At 38.7% G+C, this 17,631-nt stretch overlaps 1 protein-coding gene across 6 annotated transcripts in view; it reads left to right on the plus strand.

The window, feature by feature from the left end:
• Window positions 1-17,631, plus strand: part of LOC100029725 (protein bicaudal D homolog 2-like) — a 38,761-nt gene that overhangs the window by 7,372 nt on the left and 13,758 nt on the right. For 4 of the 6 annotated variants that reach the window (XM_007507059.2, XM_007507058.3, XM_007507060.3 and 1 more), the window contains exons 2-4: window positions 1,608-1,833; window positions 2,775-2,987; window positions 17,172-17,324. In XM_007507059.2, coding sequence (XP_007507121.1) covers window positions 1,630-1,833; window positions 2,775-2,987; window positions 17,172-17,324 — 570 coding nt within the window. In that variant the 5' untranslated portion in view covers window positions 1,608-1,629. The remainder of the gene's footprint in view (window positions 1-1,607; window positions 1,834-2,774; window positions 2,988-17,171; window positions 17,325-17,631) is intronic. The other 2 variants (XM_056809224.1, XM_016426629.2) reach the window with 1 other exon arrangement.

Consider the following 17,631-nt stretch of genomic DNA (forward strand, 5'->3'; position numbering starts at 1 on the left):
GGGAGGTAGATTCCCAAGTATTTTATATGTCTGCAATTATTTTAAATGGAATTTTTCTTTCTAGCTCTTCCTGTAGGGTCTCATAGTTTTTTTTAGTTGAGTCTTTAGAGCTCCTTAAGTATGTCATCATATCATCTGCAGAGAGCCATAGCTTTCTTGTTACCTATTCTCATTCTTTCAGTTTCTTTTTCTTCTCTTATTGCTATAACTAGAATTTCTAATACAATGTGGAGTCATAGTGGTGATAATCATTCCTGATCTTATTGGGAAAGTTTCTAGTTTATTCCTGCTTAATGCTTGCTCTTGGTTTTAGGTAAATACTACTTATCATTTTAAGAAAAACTCCATTTATTCCCATGCCTTCTAGTGTTTTTATTTGGTAAAAAAAAGCTTTTTCTGCATCTATATGAAATAATTATATTATTTTGGGGTCATTTTTGCTCTCAGTAGGATCAATCATGGTTGTAATTTCCCAAATATTGAACCAATCCTGCATTCTTGATATAAATCCCACTTGGTAAATTTTTATAATATATTCAGTAGGGAAATTGATCTATAGTTTTCTTTCTCTGTCTTTGCTCTTCCTGGTTTAGGTGTCAAAGCCATATTTGTGTCATAGAAGGAATTTGGTAGGACTTCTTCCTTACCCGTTTTTATATAGTTTATCTAGAATTGGCACTGTTCCTTTATTTTGTTATCTTTGATTTGTGGTTCCTGAATCAATTTCAATTCTTATTGCATTATGGTCTATAAAGGATGTATTGACTATTTGCCCTTGTACATGGTTCATTTTTATAAAAGTTCCATTTGGTGCTGGCCATTAGAATAACCATACACACCTTATATAATAAATGCTTATTGCGTGACTTCAAGTCATATAGCAGTAAGGGGGCTTCTTGTACATTGTTCCCCATTCTGAAATTTTGGCAGCATTTCTATTTCTGAAGTAATTAAAACAAAACTGTACTAAGACTTTTGGGACAGTCAGTAATTCACTTGTATTTGACTTGTACCCACAGTCAAAATACTTACTGACTTTTTAAGAGCTAAAATGTGCTTATTGTTGTTTCAAAAATCACTTCATATTTCCTTTGATTAATTTAGAACATGGGTGATTGAAAAGTTTTTTCTTTTTTCTACAACAAGCATTTATTAAAGGTTTGTATTATATGACCCTCTCTTGATTACGGCATTGGTTTTCCCCCTCCTGGCTCCCTCTTCCATGATTCAATGATCCATTAGAGAATGAGTGGGAAACAAGTTTGTTTTTCTATTGTATCTGCTTATGAATGAAGATGCTCCATTTTCTCTCTCCCACCCCACTTTTTTTTATAGGAATAGTGGCGACGAGTGACTAGCCTTGTTTGCCGTGTCTTAAAACGACATTGTCAAATCTTCTCACTGGGCTGCTTTGTCTCTTGAACCCTCCCTATTTCCCTGGGCTCTTCTTATGCACCCCCAGCCTTTTTTTAAAGCTGGTAACTGTATATGTTTAGGTTTTTTCCATATGAATCTTGCGTTTGTTTAATGGTCTCTTCAGTCAATCTTCCCTTTCCTCAAGGGCTTCTCCTGTGACGATGCACTGACTCTTGGCTTGTGCTCGGCAGGCAGGGGCCCACCTTATCCCCTATGGAGCAGGAAAGGATCTTGTCACTTCTGAGAGCAGAAGTGGAAAGGTTATCCAGCGAGCTGCAGGAGACAACCCAGGAGAAAGTCCAGGCCGCAACGTACGGCCTGGCAGTGCTCGAGGAAAATGCCGACTTGAAACAGAAATATGGGGACCTGGAAACAGAGCTAGAGTCCCATAGGCTGGAACTACATCAACTGAAGGAGGTAAAGATCAAACAGTGGCTAGGCTGGGCCTCAGAGCCAGCTGTGGCTGGGATGGGGGGAGGTACCAATGTAGCAAGTTTGCCTATGAAGGCCAGCTCTGTCTCAGTACCTTTGCTGAAAAACAAAAGAAAACACCAAACCAAAGGCTTTTAAGGTGACCCTTTGATACAGTTTCTTTGCTGAATTCTTTAAATATGTTTAACAGATGTAGAGCGGTTTGGGGGGGGGGAGTTTTTTATTAACTAAATTGTAAGCTCTTTAAAGGCACAGACAGGCCTTCAAATTCCATATAGGTACACCATACAATAGTGCTGGCTTTTTTTAACCTTTACTTTCTGTCCTAGTAACAACTCTAAGACAAGGGCTAGGTAAGTGGAGTTACTTGTGACTTGCCCGGAGTCACATAGCTGGGGAGTACCCGAGGCCACATTTGAACCCAGGTCCTCCCGCTTCCAGGCCTGGCACTCTATCCATTTAGCAACCTAGCTGGCTCTAACTTTTTGAAAACCTTTACTTTCTACCTTAGTATCACTTCTTAGAATTACATTTTTTTTAAATCCTTACTTTCTGTCTTGGTAATAACTCCGAGACAGAAGGGCAAGGGCTAAGCAAATGAGGTTAAGTGACTTGCCCAGGGTCACCCAGCTAGGAAGAGTCTGTGTCCCAGTTGGAACTCCAGGCCTGGCACTCTATCCACTGTCCCTAGTGGTGTGTCTTTAGCTCTTACCATTCTTTTCTCTTCTTTTAGTACAAGACCTGGTAGCACTACTCACTAACTTGTCTGGCAAAGTATTTCAGTCATTGGAAAAAGCCATATTAGTTGAGAAGAAACACCCCTCAGGGTTATGATTTAATATCGAAACATCCTATATCAAGCTTCTTAGCTGTAAATCCCATATTTAGTCTGCCTCTAAAATGGCAGTCTTCTGTGTCCATTCTAGGCATTAGCAGAATGTCATAGCAACCATAAGCGGGCCACATTTGATGGAGAGAACAGAGAAGAATGCTTACTGCTGGAAACAGCTTCCAAGGAGGCAAAGCTGATGGAGAGAATTGAAGAGTTGCAGAATGACATTAAACAAATGAGATTTCTTGTGACTAATACATCTGCAGAAAATGATCGCCTTTCTTCCATAATCCAGGAGCTGAGAAAGGTGTGTGTCCGTAACTCTCTTGCTTTCCTGGGTGTATGGGCACCACTCCAAGCTTGTGTGGGGGACAGCTTAGATAATTCAGGAGAGACCTGGGCTTGAATTCTCGCTCTACCACCCCTGAACTGTGTGACTCTGGGAAAGTCACTTAAGATTCTCCTTACCTCAATTCCCCAATTAGTTAAATAAGAGTATGAATGCCTCCTCATAGGGGTGTCATTAATATAGTCCTTAGAGTTTGATCAAATGCCATATAAAAGAATTCTTCTTAAGAAAAAGTTCAATTCTGCTTGAAATCCTCAGTTTGCACACAAATCCTCTGCTGCCTTAATTGCTTTAGATTTTCATCAAAACGATGAAAATAGGAGACTGTCAAAGATGGCAGAGTAAGAAGAAATATATAGCCCAACTCTCTCCCACAATTGCCCCAACAAAGAACAAGGAAGTATTCTTAGCACCAGACTGAAGAAGGCCATTTTTTCCAGCACAGGGAGATTAACCAGAAGCATGTGGGCACTGGGGAGGCAGTCCAGTTGGCAAGGTCCATGCAGAACCTTCTATCAGATAGAATGAAGCTGGGGCCTGAAGCTGTATCAGTATGACCACAGAGCAGGGTTGAGGAAGAGTGGAAGATGGGCCCTGAATCTGTGTACCAAGGCAGGAAGTATGCACCATGGGGAGCCTCTAGCTCTGTTTCTCTGACCCTGGAGTAAGACTGTGATTCAGCTCATAGTCTTGAAGCTGAGTAATCAAAATCATGAACAGAGACTAGGGACAAACCTGCAGTTGTATTGCTCAGAATCTGCATATCCTTCCTACTAGCTGATGGGCTAGAGACTGTCTACTGGAACTCCAACCAGAGGCAAGCCTGCAGTTGTGTTGCTCAAATGAAAACATGTGGAGTGAAATGAAAGTTGGTAATTCCCTGATCTGAACTGCCTATAGCATCCTTTAAAAATGCAACATTCAGTACCTGGAGAAGCAGTGTCAGGACCCCAGAGAATACAGCTTGGGTCCAAACAAGGCCTTAACCTTCTCTCCAGAACTGTATAGAGTCTGGCCATTGCACAAAGTCCCAATTCAGGAAGTTAGGCTGGAAGGGGTAAACAAACAAAAACTCCCACTATAAAGAGCTATTATGGAGCCAGAGCCACCCAAGACACCAACTCAGAACAAGAGAAGAACACCACAACATATGTAAGCCACAGCCTCAAAGAAAATATTACTTGGTCTCCAACTAAGTAATAAAGTAGAAATTTTGAAAATTAAAGAATAGATTAATAAAATTGAAAGCAAAAATACCATTGAATTGGTAAATAAACTAGGAGCTGTTTTTTAAGCTAATAAAATAAAATAGCTAATCTGGTTTTTCCAAAAGATATTGGTATTAAAAACATATTCCAACCATATGAAAAATGCTTTAAATCACTAATAATTAGAGAACTGCAAATTAAAGCACACATGAGGTTCCATTTCATACCCATCAGATTAGCAAAGATGACAAAAAGGTAAAAGACAAATGTTGGAGGGACTGAGGGAAAATAGGTTACACTTGTGAACTGTTGGTAGGGTTCTCAACTGCTCTAGCTATTCTGGAAAGCAATTTGGAACTGTGTCCCAAAAGTCACTCTAAATGATGCTTACCCTTTGACTCAGTTATACAATTACCAGATCTTATACCCTAAAGCTATCAAAGAAAGAGAAAAAGGATCCATGTGTAAAAGCATACTTAGAGAAGCTTATTTCAAAAATAGCCCAAAAGCTGGAATCTAAGAAGGTGCCAACCTATTGGGGGTACAATTTAACAACTTGTAGTATGTGATTGTAATGGAATATTATTATGCCATGAGAAATAATAAAGTGGACCTTTCAGAGGAAACTGAGAAGACCTCTGTGAACTGATGCAGGCTGAAGTCAGCAGAACTAGGAGGACAATTTATGCATTGACAACAATATTTTAAAAAAACAACAGCAAACAACTTTGAAAGACTTTAGACTTCTGATCAATGCAAAGATAAATCATGAGTCCAGAATCCTGAAGGTAAATCGTACCACCCACCCTCTACCAAGGAGTTGGTGGAGTTAAAGTGCTGAATGAGACAGATACATTTGTTATGACAATTTTCTTTTTTAAAATGGATTTTGAATAAAGAAACTGAAAAGAAAAAAGTATACTAGGGAGGGAAGGGTAGGAGAATTTACTATTTCACATGATCAGCATGCATATGACCATAAAAATGAGGAATTGGGGGTAGAAGGAATAAATATTACTTAAATTTCATTTCATCTGAACCAATCTAAGAATGGTAAAATGAAAGCACACACACACACACACACACACACACACACACACACACAGAATTTTGTATAGAAGTACATTTAAGGCCAAATGTGATGGGCCTCTCCTGTAATCTCTGCTAAGCAAGGCAGTTGAGGATAGTGGATCACCTGAGCTTGGGGATTCTGAGATGCATTGGTCTAAAATCCTATGGTCTACAATAAGTCCAACACTAATGTGATGGGCCCCTGGGAAGGGAGGACAACTGTGTAAGAAGAGGTGAACAGATCTGGGTTGTGTAGGTGAACCAGCATCAAACATCTATCAATCAGGAGTGGGTTTGGGCCTATGAGTTGCTGGTATACTTCCAGGCTGGGTAAGATAGGGAAACCTAGTCTCAAACACACTAACAGACAACACCAACATCAAATAAGTAAATGAGTGGGAATAAGAAGGTGGATGGAACTGCAATATGGATTAGTCATAAGGAAAGCAAACTTCAGACTTGGAGAGTATCATTGCAGGAAGAGAGGAGATTTCAACAGGAAAAAGGAGAGAAAGAATAAAAACCTGTGATGGCGTAGATAAGGGAGAGCAGATCATATCAAGCATAGGTCTCTAGTCCTAAGTATGCCTTCTCTCACCACCTTCTTTGTAAAGAGTTTAAAGTAAGTAGGTGGGCTAAGCCAATATAATAAAAATGACAATCTGCCTAAATTAATATACTTATTTGCCATTTGCTACACCAATTAAACTATCAAAAATCATTTTATTGAGCTAGAAAAATAACAGTTCATTTAGAAGAGCAAAAGGTCAAGAACATCAAAGGAATTATTGGAAAAAATTTAAAAGTGGGAGGTCTATCAGTACCAGATCTTAAACTGTATTATGTCAATAATTTTCAAAACTATTTGGTACTGGCTAAGAAATAGAATAATGGACCAGTGGAATTGAGTAGGTATACAATAAATACCTAGTAGGAAATGATTATAGTTACCTCGTGTTTGATAAATGTAAAGATCTAAGCTTTGGGGGATAAGAACTCACTACTTAGTTAAAAATTGCTAAAAATACTGGAAAGCAGTCTGGCAGAAACTAGATATAGATTATTATCTTACAACATTTACCAAGATAAGGTCAAAATGGATATATGACCTAGAAAAAAGGGAGATATCATACATTAGAAGAATATAAAACATGTTACCTATCAGATTTATGGCAAAGAGAAGAATTTACAAATAAACAAGATAGAGAGCATTGTGGGCTATAAAATGGATAATTTTGACTATATTAAATGAAAAAGATTTTGTATGAATAAAACCAACATAGCCAAGATTAGAAGGAAATCAGAAAGTAGGTAAACTGTTTATAACCAGTTTCTCAGATAGACCTCATATCTCAATATAGAGAACTGAGTTAAACTGATAAGAATGCGAGTCATTCCCCAAATGATAAATGGTCAAAAGATACAAACAGGCAGTTTTTGGAAGAAGAAATCAAAGCTATAGGTAATCATATAAAAAAGGCTCTAAATCATTATTGATCAGAGAAATACTAATTGAAACAACTCCTGAGGTACCGTGAGGTATACCTATCAGATTGGCTAAAAGGAGGAAAGGGGAAAATGACTATGTTGGAGGAAATGTGGAAAAATTAGGACACTAATACACTGTTGGAATTGCAAACTGATCCAACCATTTTGGAGAGCATTCTGGAATAATGCCTAAAGAGTTATAAAACTGCATATCCCCTTTGACCCAACAAAACCACTATTAGGTCTGTTTCCCAAAATGATCGATGAAAAGGGAAAAAACATATTCATTCTCAAATATTTATAGAAGATCTCTTTGTGCTGGCAAAGAACTGGAAATTGAGGGGATTCCTATCAATTGGGGGAATGGGCGAATACATTTTGGTATATGACAGTGATGGAATACTACTGTACTGTAAGAAATGATGAGCAGGTTGGTTTTAGAAAAACATGGAACAATCTCCATGAAATAATGAAGAGTGAAATGATCAGAACCAAGAGAACATTATATACAGTAACAGCAATATTGTTCGAAGAGTAGCTGTGAGTGCCTAAGCTATTCTGAGTATTATGAACATTCAAATCAACTATGAAGGACTTATGAAGGAAGATGGTATCCACCTCCAGAGAAAGAAGTGATATATGGAAGTAGGTATTGTATGGTTCCACATATATATCAAATGTTGGCCTTCTTGAATGTGGGGTTGGGAGGGAGAGGGGAGAGACAATTTGGAACTCAAAATGTAACAGAAAAAAGAGTAAGACAAGGTCAAGGAGAGAAAAAACTATAAAAGAATGGACGAGGATAGAGGGAAATACACAATTAATGATCATAATTGTGAACAGGATAAAGTTACTCCTAAAACAGAAGAGAGTAGCAAAATGAATCAGAAAGCAAAACCCACACTCGAAACATAGATTCACATGGAATTGAAGTAAAGGCTGGAGTAAAGTCTATTATGCTCCAGCTAAACTTAAAAAAGATCAAGGCTAAAGATCATGATCTCAGGCAAGGCAACACCAAAAATAAACATGATTAAAAGAAGATTAGAAATGATATTATGCTCAAGGTACATTGTTGATGAATTAATATCAATTTTTAACATATATGCACCAAATGGCACAGCATCTAAATGCTTAAAAGAAAAGATCAGTCAGGTGGCTCAGTGGACTGAGAGCCAGACCTAGAGATGGAAGGTCCTGGGTTCAAATGTGACCTCAGATACTAACTAGTTCTGTGACCCTGGGCAAGTCACTTAACCCCCATTGCCTAGCCCTTATCACTCTTCTGACTTGGAACCAATATACAGTATTGACTCCAAGACGGAAGGTGAGGGTTTAAAAAGAAAAAGTAAACAAGTTATAGGGAGAAGTAATAAAACCATAATAGAAGAGTGGGATGATTTCTTTAACGAAAATGACAACAATGAGATACGGTACCACTGATTTTGTGATGCAGCCAAAGCAGTCTAGTGGAAAAATTCTCTTAATCAACAAAAGAAAGAACAGACCCCAAACCAGAAAAAAACCCAATTAAATACAAAAAATGAGAATTTTGTAAATCAGAAATTAACAAATCTGAGAACCAAACAAAGAAAAAGACCAAAAACCCCAGTGAAGGACATGAGTTTTTGTTTTGTTTTGCTTTTTGGCGGCGGACAGGATAAACGAATAGGTAATTGAAAATTTAAAAAAGAGCAAAACCAGATTATCAGTATCAAAACTGTAAAAGAATTCAGAAGAAATATTAGAAACTCTGTTGCCTGAATGGCAATAAAACCAATCATTTAAATGACATGGACAAATATTTGCAAAAATATGAAACTCTCAGATAAACAGAATAAGAAATATAAACCTAAGTAACCCAATCCTCAAAAAAGAAGTTGAACAAGAAATAATTGAATCCCTGAAGAAAATGCCAGGAATGAGTGGATGTCCAAGTGAATTTTATTAAACATTAAAAGAGCAATTAGTGCTAACATTATATAAATATGCTATTTATATATAATATACTATTTGCAAAAAAGGAACAGTCTTAGCAATTCCTTCTAGGATATAAATATCTTAATACATAAATTATGGAGAATCAAAAGAAAAGGAAAACCATAAAGACATATCCCTAATAAATACTGACTCAAATTTTTAATTAAAATATTAGCAAAGAGACTGTAGCAACATATCAAAGAGAATACACACTATGACCAGGTTGGATTTAGGCCAAGAATGCAGGGGTTGGCTCAATATTAGGGAAAAGGTTTTGACAAAGTACAACACCCATTTTTGTTTGAACAAAAACTAACAAACCACGAAAAGTACAGAAATAGAGTCTTCCTTAATATGATAAATAGTATGTAATAAAAACCAAGATCCAGAAAGAGTAAAAGAACCCCAAAGTAAAAAAAAACAAACCATAGCACCTCCTTTTGATGATAAAGAACTAACGGAATGCCCATTAATTGGGAAAAGACTGAATACATTATAGACATATTTATGTAATGAAATATTGGGGCAGAAGAAATGACAAATGGGATGGATGGTTCTTGAGAAACCAGGTAAGACCAGCATGAATAATGATGCAGAGTGAAGTAAGCAGATCTCAGAGAACAGTTTCCTTATATGACATCACAAAGACAAACAATTTGAAAGATTTAAGAATTTTGATCAATTAAATGATCAGACATGATTTCAGAGATGAAATGTGCTACCCACCCTCTGACAGAGAGTTGGTAGATGACTCTAGATTCAAAATGAAACAGATTTTTGGACTTGGCAAGTATGGGAATTTGTTTTGCTTGACTGAATATTTGTTGCAATGGTTTTTCTTTTTCTTTTTTTTTTGGTGGGGGGCTCTCCTTTCTCCCCTGAAAAAAGTGAATAGAAGGGAGTTTAGAAGGGACCATAGACAAATAACACTGCTTTGAAAGTTTTGTGTTGAATTAGAAAAATGCTTTTTATATGAAAGAGACTTAATCTTTAATGTATGTGGCAATGCTCATTTTATTTGATGGCTAGATTCAAAATAGAAAAAGAAATGGTTTCAGATTAGATTTCTAAGGCCCCTTCTAGCTCTAAAAATAAAATTAAAATGAAGAAAAGAATAGTTTGGACAAAAGTAAATTCTCCGGAGAAGAGCCTATGCTTCAGGTAGGTGGAACTTCTAACATTGCTAGATCCATTATTTAATGTTATAAAATATTTTTTATTAGGACACTGGGAATGGGAGATGAAATCGCAATTGAATTCCTGGTCTAGCCATTTCTACCAGCTAATAATCTGTCAATGTCCTGATTGGGAAATGATCATATCATACCCCTGGGGTCCAGGTGATCTTTACAACTGTAGCAAACTTTGTGCCCCACCTTAATGCTTATCACCACTAAGTTTTAGGTTTATAACCTTTAAAAAGTTTTAATGAATTTTAAACATGATCACCGAAAAAAGAGGATTTCCACATACATAGCAGAGCACAAAGAAAATTGTATATGAAACTGTGGATCTCAGTTTCATACTTCTTGCTTTTTAAAAAAAGTATAAAATAAATTTGGGCAGCTAGGTGACTCAGTGGATAGAGTACTGGGCCTGAAGTCAGGAAGACCCGAGTTTAAATGGGGCCTCAGAGGCCTCCTAGCTCTGTGACCTTGGGCAAGTCACTTCACTCTGTTTGCCTCAGTTTCCTCATCTGTAAAATGAGCTGGAGAAGGAAATGGCAAACCACTCCAATATCTTTGCCAAGAGTTGGACTCAACAGAAAAACGACTGAACAACAACAAAATAAATTCAGTATGTTACTTTCTAAACTGCTCTGCTTGTCTGTGCTTTCTTCTACGCTTTCTTCTGGACTCCGCACTTTAAATGTTTCCGTGGCACTCTCTTTGTTGCTGTTGTGTTGTTGGCATTAGTATTCCCAACTTCCCCCACCCTCCATCCCTTGAATGTCTCCCCAATTCAAAACAGGAAAAAACAAACCCCTTATAACAAATAAGAGTATCTGGGGGCAGCTAGGTGGCTCAGAGATGGGAGGTCCTGGGTGAAAATCTGGCCTCAGACACTTCCTAGCTGTGTGTCCCTGGGCAAGTCACTTGACCCCCATTGCCTAGCTCTTACTGTTCTTCTGCCTTGGAACCAATACATGGTATTGATTCTAAGAAGGTGATGGTTAGAAAACAAAACAAAACCCCCAAACAAATAAGGGTGGCCAAGTAAGACACAGCCATACAGTGACAATGTCCAGAAATGTCTCTTTGTACCTTGGGTCCCTCGATTCTCTGTTAGGAGATAGATAACATGAATCCTAGGCCCTCTAAAGAAATTGTAGATCATCAGACTTCTCTAGTTTTTCACAGTTTTTTTTTCAATGTTGTCTTTGTATAATTGTTTCCCTGATTCCCACACCATTCTATCTTGATTCCTTTTTCCCATGATTCTTTGAAATTATCTAATAATTTCTTATAGTGTAATATTTTAATCAGTAAACATTTATTAAGCACCTACTGTGTTCAGGCACTGTGTTAAGCATTGAGGATACAGAAAAAAAGCAAAAGGCAATCCTTATCCTCAGGAAGTTTACAATCCAATAGGGGAGACAACAAAGCAAAAATATGCAAGCAAGTTATATACAGGATAAATAGGAAATAAAAGAGAGCCGGCACTGGAATTGAGGGGCTGAAAGGACTTTCTGTGGAAGATGGGATTCCTTTAAGGAAGCCAAGAGAAACCATTAGGTGGAAATGAAAGTGAGAGCATTCCAGGCACGAGGAAATGCTTGGAGCCAAGAGATGAAGTGTCTTGTTCATGAAACAGCAAGGTGGCCAGTGTCACTGGATTTAAAGAGTATATGTCAAAGAGTAAGGTGTGAAAGGACTAGTGAGGTAGAAAGTGGCTAGTTTATGAAGGGCATTATTTTTGATTCTAGAAACAATAGGGAGCCACTGCAGTTGAATAAGGATAGTGGTGACTTGGTTAGACCCACACTTAAGAAAAATCCTTTAGTGGATGAATGGAGTATAAACTGGAGCTAGGAGAGACTTGAGGCAGGCAGACCCACCAGAAACTATTATAATAATCCAGCTGTCAGGTGATGAGGACCAGGACTAGGGTGGTGACTGTGCCAGAGGAAAGGAGGCACATTCAAGAGATGTTTCAGAGGTGAGATCTACAGGTCCTGGTACCAGCTGATCTGAGGGGTGAGAGGGAGTGAGGAATCCAGGATGAACCCTAGGTTATGAGCCTGAGGGGTTGTGGAGGTGATATTGCCCTCCACACTATTAAAAGGAAGCAGGAGGGGGAAGAGTTTAGGGGAAAAGATAGTTAGCTACATTTTGGACATACTGAATTTAAGATGTCTTACTGGACATTCAATTTGAGATGTCTGAGAGGCAGTTGGAAAATGAAGAGGAGATGGAAGATTAGAGGTCAGCAGAGGGTGCAGCTAGTGGCTCAGTGGATAGAGAGCTAGGCCCAGAGATCCTGGGTTCAAATCTAGCCTCAGACATATCCTATCTGTGTGACCCTGGGCAAGTCACTTCACCCCTCATTGTCTAGCCCTTACAGCTCTTTTGCCTTGGAACCAATACACAGTATTGATTCCAAGACAGAAGGTAAGAGGTTAAAAAAAGAAATCGACAGAGAGATTGGGGTAGGAAAGGTAGATTTGAGAATCATTAGCTGGTGATTAAATCCATGGGAGCTGATGAGATCAACAAGCGATGTAGTATAGAGGAAAAGAAAAGAGGGCCCAGGTCAGGGTCCTGAAGGAAACTATGGTTAGAGGGTGCAATCTGGAATAGGATCCAATAAAGGAGACAGAAAAGTGATTAGAGAAGTAGGAAGAGAACCAGGAGAGAGGGGTATCTTGAAAACTTGGAGAAAAGAGTATCAAGGAGGAGAAAATGATCATTGCAGACAGGTCAAGAAGAATGAGGATTGAAAAAGGGACATTGGATTTGGCCACTAAGATCATTAGTAATTTGGAGAGATATGTTTTTGGTGGAATAATAATATTGGTAGTCAGAATGTAAAGAGTTAAGAGAAAGTGAAGGTGCCTATCTATTGTAGACACCCCTTTTCAAGGAGTTTAGCCACAAAGGACAGAGGTGATATAGGATGATTAGTTAGGAGGAATGGAAGGATCAGAAGAGGGTTTTTTCAGGATGGGGGAGACATGGGTGTGTCTGTGGACAGTAGGAAATGAGCCAATAGACAGAGAGAGATTGAAAATAAATGACAGAGTTAGAGCAGATAGAGAGGTTGACCATGGTCAAGAGTAAGGTCACTTCATCACATGAGAGAGGAGTGAAGGAGGAGAAAGTGGCAGAAGGTACCTGAGTGATAGGAGATGAAGAAGAGGGAGCTCATGGTGAATGCCCTTAATTGAGCCATGCAACTTTGAAAAGGGATGAGAAGGTTTGGAAGAGCCACCGTGGAGAGTGAGAGAGGGAGTTGACAGGGGAGGTAGAATAGCAGCAGTGAGGAGCTCATTTGGGGTTGTATCACATAAATCTAATGGATGCAAATTTTCCACCTTCATTCAGCAGCATGTTTGTAGACCCAGAGTCAATGAATGGTGGGAGTGATCCACCATTGGAGGCTTGGTTGGGTATAATTGGTGATAAGATAAAGGGGTTAGTGTTTCCAGAGAGGAAGATGGTAGAGAATTGAATTGGTTCTCCAAGGGGTCAAGATGGGTTGAAGAGGAGAGCAGGACTAGTGTGTGAGGGAGATGGCTTGGGAGAGGATTGGAAGAATCCCAAGTGATCCTAAATAAAGAAGAGAAGGCAGAGAGGTGAAAAGCCAATGGATTATACTACCAGGATTTTGATTGGGTGGTAAATATGAACAGCATAAACCTCCAATAATATTCCATGAATTAATGTACCACAGTTGGCTGAGCCATTCCCCAACTGTTGGTCATCCCTTTAGGTTCTAGTTCTTTGCTTTTCTTTCCCTTCTTTAGGATCAGCAATTTGTTTTACTTGTGACCATTTCCTCCCTGGCATTTTCCTCCCTCTTAATCCCCCTTTTCTCTGTCCTGGCCAGTCTTCTTGTTGAATTTGATACACATCCACACCATTCTCTGCATATGTGTGTGTGTACATGTGCATATATGTGTGTATGTGTGTTTAACCATCTTTTGGTTGGTTTAGGTAGGAGTGAGGTTCATCTGATGCTTCTTCTCTCCTCCCCTATGCTCTCCTCTATATTTGTATACTTTTCATGTTCATTCCAATTCTGAGAAATCAAAAGTTCCACCTTCCTTTCTTCACCAGTATCCTCCTTTCTTCACTTTTATCCTCCCTTCTTTCCCTTCTATAAATTCCCTTGGCCAGAATCAGTTTACCCTTGGGGGTCCTCAGTTTTTCTTTAAAAAAAAAAACAACCTTATTTTCTATCTTACAATCAATACTAAGTATTGGTTCCAAGACAGAAGAGCGGTAATGGCTAGGCAATGGAGGTGAAGTGACTTGACCAGGGTCACCCAGATAATAGGAAGTATCTGAGGACAGATTTGAATCCAGGACCTCCCATCTCTAGGCGGAGCCACCTAGCTATCCCCCCTCAGTTTTTCCTATTTAGCTACTACTCCAGAACCCTTTGAAAGGGTTCTAAAGGAACCCTTCGTTCTTCTCTTCCTATTAGAATGTTAACATGAGGCTATCATATAGCCCTTTCCATTAGTCTGAACTCACATGTTTGCATTTCACAGTTCCTACTCAGCTCTGATATTTTCATTGGTAATACATGGAAGTCTTCCATTCTGTTAAAGGCCCATTGTTCCTTTTTGCGGAGTAAGTTATCCTTGGTCACAAGCCTATATTTTCCCCTTTTAGAATATTGTATGCTAAGATCTCCTTGTTTTTGTAGTATAAACAGCCAGGTCCTATATGATCCTGACTATGGTTTCTTGATGCTTAAGCACCTTTCTGGATTTTTGCAGTAATCTTTCTTTGATGTGGGAGCTCTGGCTTCTGGCTATGACATTACTGAGTTTTGGGAGATTTTTTTCAGGAGGTGATTGATAGAGCCTCGTTATCTTCATCTGACCTTTTGGTTCTATAAATCTGGGTTAGTTTCATTTATGATTTCTTGGAATCTAATCCTAGATTATGGAGACCCCAATGATTTTTAAATTATCTTTCCTTGACTTGCTTTCCAAATTGGTAGTTTTTGATATGAGATATATTTGCTGATTTCTGTTTGGTTCATTTCAATTTTTAGTGAGTCTTATAGTTCATTAAGACTTCCTCTTTGCTTTTCTGACATTTCTTTTCCTTTCTATTCTTTCTTCTAGAGTTTTTATTTCATTTTAAAAATCTTGCTTCATTTTTTCTAGGTATTTCATGTAGTCCTTGTGGAAAGTGTTTTTTTCCTTTGAGTCTTGGCTTGTAGCTCTGGAGGTACTCTCCACATTAGATTTTTGGGTATCTCTGGATGGGTTATAATTTTTTGTAGTTGTCTATATCGTCTTTGGTTTACTCATCTCTCTAGCTTTAGTTCCTGACCTGGGGCTTTGTGCTAGAACTGGGCTGTGCCTCCTACTGTGCTTCTGGGCAGAGTGGTCAACCCTACTCTACCTTGACCTGGGTCATTTGTATTCTTGTGCTGATCCCCAGGTTTAGGTCCCCTGGATCTTTGAGGTTCAGAGTGAATCTTTGGGGCCCTGTATGGAATCTCAGGACAGATTGCAAAAGTCTTTGGTGTTCCTTGGTCCTGGGTGTCCTTGTCTATGGAGCTGGCTTCTGTGACCACTATTTGTCGCCTTTTCTGGTTGTTTCTAAAGAGCCTTCCACTTTTGCTGCTTCGCAATACATACCCCACCCTGCAAGTTATAAGTAATTGGTTAAGCTGGGGAGATAATTGGCTTGTTTGCTCATACTGGCTCTGGCTTTGCTAGTGGGACCCTATTTCTTATCCCTGTAGGCTTCTGGCTGACTTTGTGCAATTTTAGGATGGATGGAATGGCTTACTTTAGTTTCTCATTGGATTTCTTGATCGTTATTTTTTAAAACCCTTACTTTCCATCTTAGAATTAATACTGTCCATTGGTTCCAAGGCAAAAGAACAGTAAGGAGTAGGCAATGGGAGTTAGGTGACTTGCCCAAGGTCACACAGCTAGGATGTATCTGAGGTCAGATTTGAACCCAGGACTTCTTGTTGATGGTTATGTTTAACTTTAGGTATTTGCTAGAATAGATGTGGTGAATCTACGCTTTATGTTCAGGCAGCCATCTTGGCCAAGAGCCTACCATCCATTTTTTAGAGACATAGCCATTTGCCATTGAAAAAAAAACCAGCTGTTAAATATTGCAACAGTGACCAGCTATGAAAGACTTATTAGCTCCTGCGATCAAGACAGTGATCCAAAAGACCCATGATGAAAAATGCTCCCCACCTCCAGAGAGACACTGATGAACTCTGAATGCAGATTGAGGCGGATTTTTCCCCCTACATTTTCAACCTTTTGTTGTTGTTTTTTTGTGTGTGTGTGCTTTCTTTTGCAACATGGCTAATATATTTGCATGACTTCACATGTATAATTGCTATCATTGCATGCCTTCTCAATGGGTGGGGGACTGGTGGGAGGGATAGAGAATTTGTAACTTAAATTTTTTAAATGAATGTTAAAAATAAATTTAACAATGTCTTAAAAGGAACAAAAATTGAGCTGTTAAGAAGGAAATAACACTGAACAAATTGTGCCAAAGCATGAGTTCAGAAAGTGGTATTGAAACAAAATTTTGTAAATGAACCCAGGGACAAAAGGATTTGCTTCAGCCCATTACTGGGGGATTCGGTGCCCAAAGCAGGAGAAATAGCTAAGCACCAAGTTATTCTAGTTAAACCAAAATGTACAGGAGTGTACAGGAGAGCTGTGGATTTTAATGACCTATGAAGAAGGCCAAAGTAGAAATAAGACCCCTCTAAACTCAAATGGGTTCTGATAATCAATTGACAGACATTTATTACTTGCTTACAATATGCCAAGCCCTGTGCCAAGCACTGCAGATATGAAGAATGGCTAAAACAATCCTTGCCCTCAAGGAGCTTACATTCTAATCAGGGAGAAAACAGATAAAGAGGTACATACAAGATATAGAACAGAGGGAAAGGCCTCCTGTAAATGCTGATAAAAGACCCAAGGGTCCAGTACTGTACCTTATGGTATAATAGATGCTCAAGAAATGTTTTGCGAATGAATGGTTCTCACCTTCTGCCCTGGCTACCAGAGAGATAAGAATTTTTTAATAGATAAGTTTCTGTCTTTCATACTTTTAGATCTAATACCTTCAGAAGCATCTCAAAACTCTTCCGAAAATCCGATGAAGAAGGGAAATGTTAAATCGGATTTGTTCTTTTCATGATAAAGTTTTTTTCTCCCCAGGAGTGCAAATGTATAGAAACTGAAAAGGCCCTATTGAAAGATGAGGTCAAACAATATAAGATGAAAGAATTACGGCAGTTGCAGGACACTGCAGAGTTGAAAGAAGAAAATCTCTCTTTACAGAAGCAAATTTCCTGTTTGAAGGAGACCCAGGTAAGTGGGTTCCTGATTCCATCTTCTGGAGTTACTGGAAACTCCAAAGAAATTCGGTCATCTCACTACTCCTTGAGACCCTGACAGATCGAAAGAGAAAATATTTGTTAAATACCTACTATATACCAAGCACCAGAGACATGAATACAGAAAAAGTAGACGGTCCTTACTGTCAAGGAGCTTACATTCTAATTGGAGAAGAAAAAACAAAAGGGAAAGTGGAAGGAAAATGAAGAGGGGCTAAAGTCGATGAGGCAGTAGAGCATTCCACAAAGTGAGTTGAACCTGGAGTAAAATGAGCATGGCT

The sequence above is a fragment of the Monodelphis domestica genome, chromosome X (genome assembly GCF_027887165.1).
Source record: "Monodelphis domestica isolate mMonDom1 chromosome X, mMonDom1.pri, whole genome shotgun sequence".
NCBI classification, from domain to species: Eukaryota; Metazoa; Chordata; class Mammalia; order Didelphimorphia; family Didelphidae; genus Monodelphis; species Monodelphis domestica.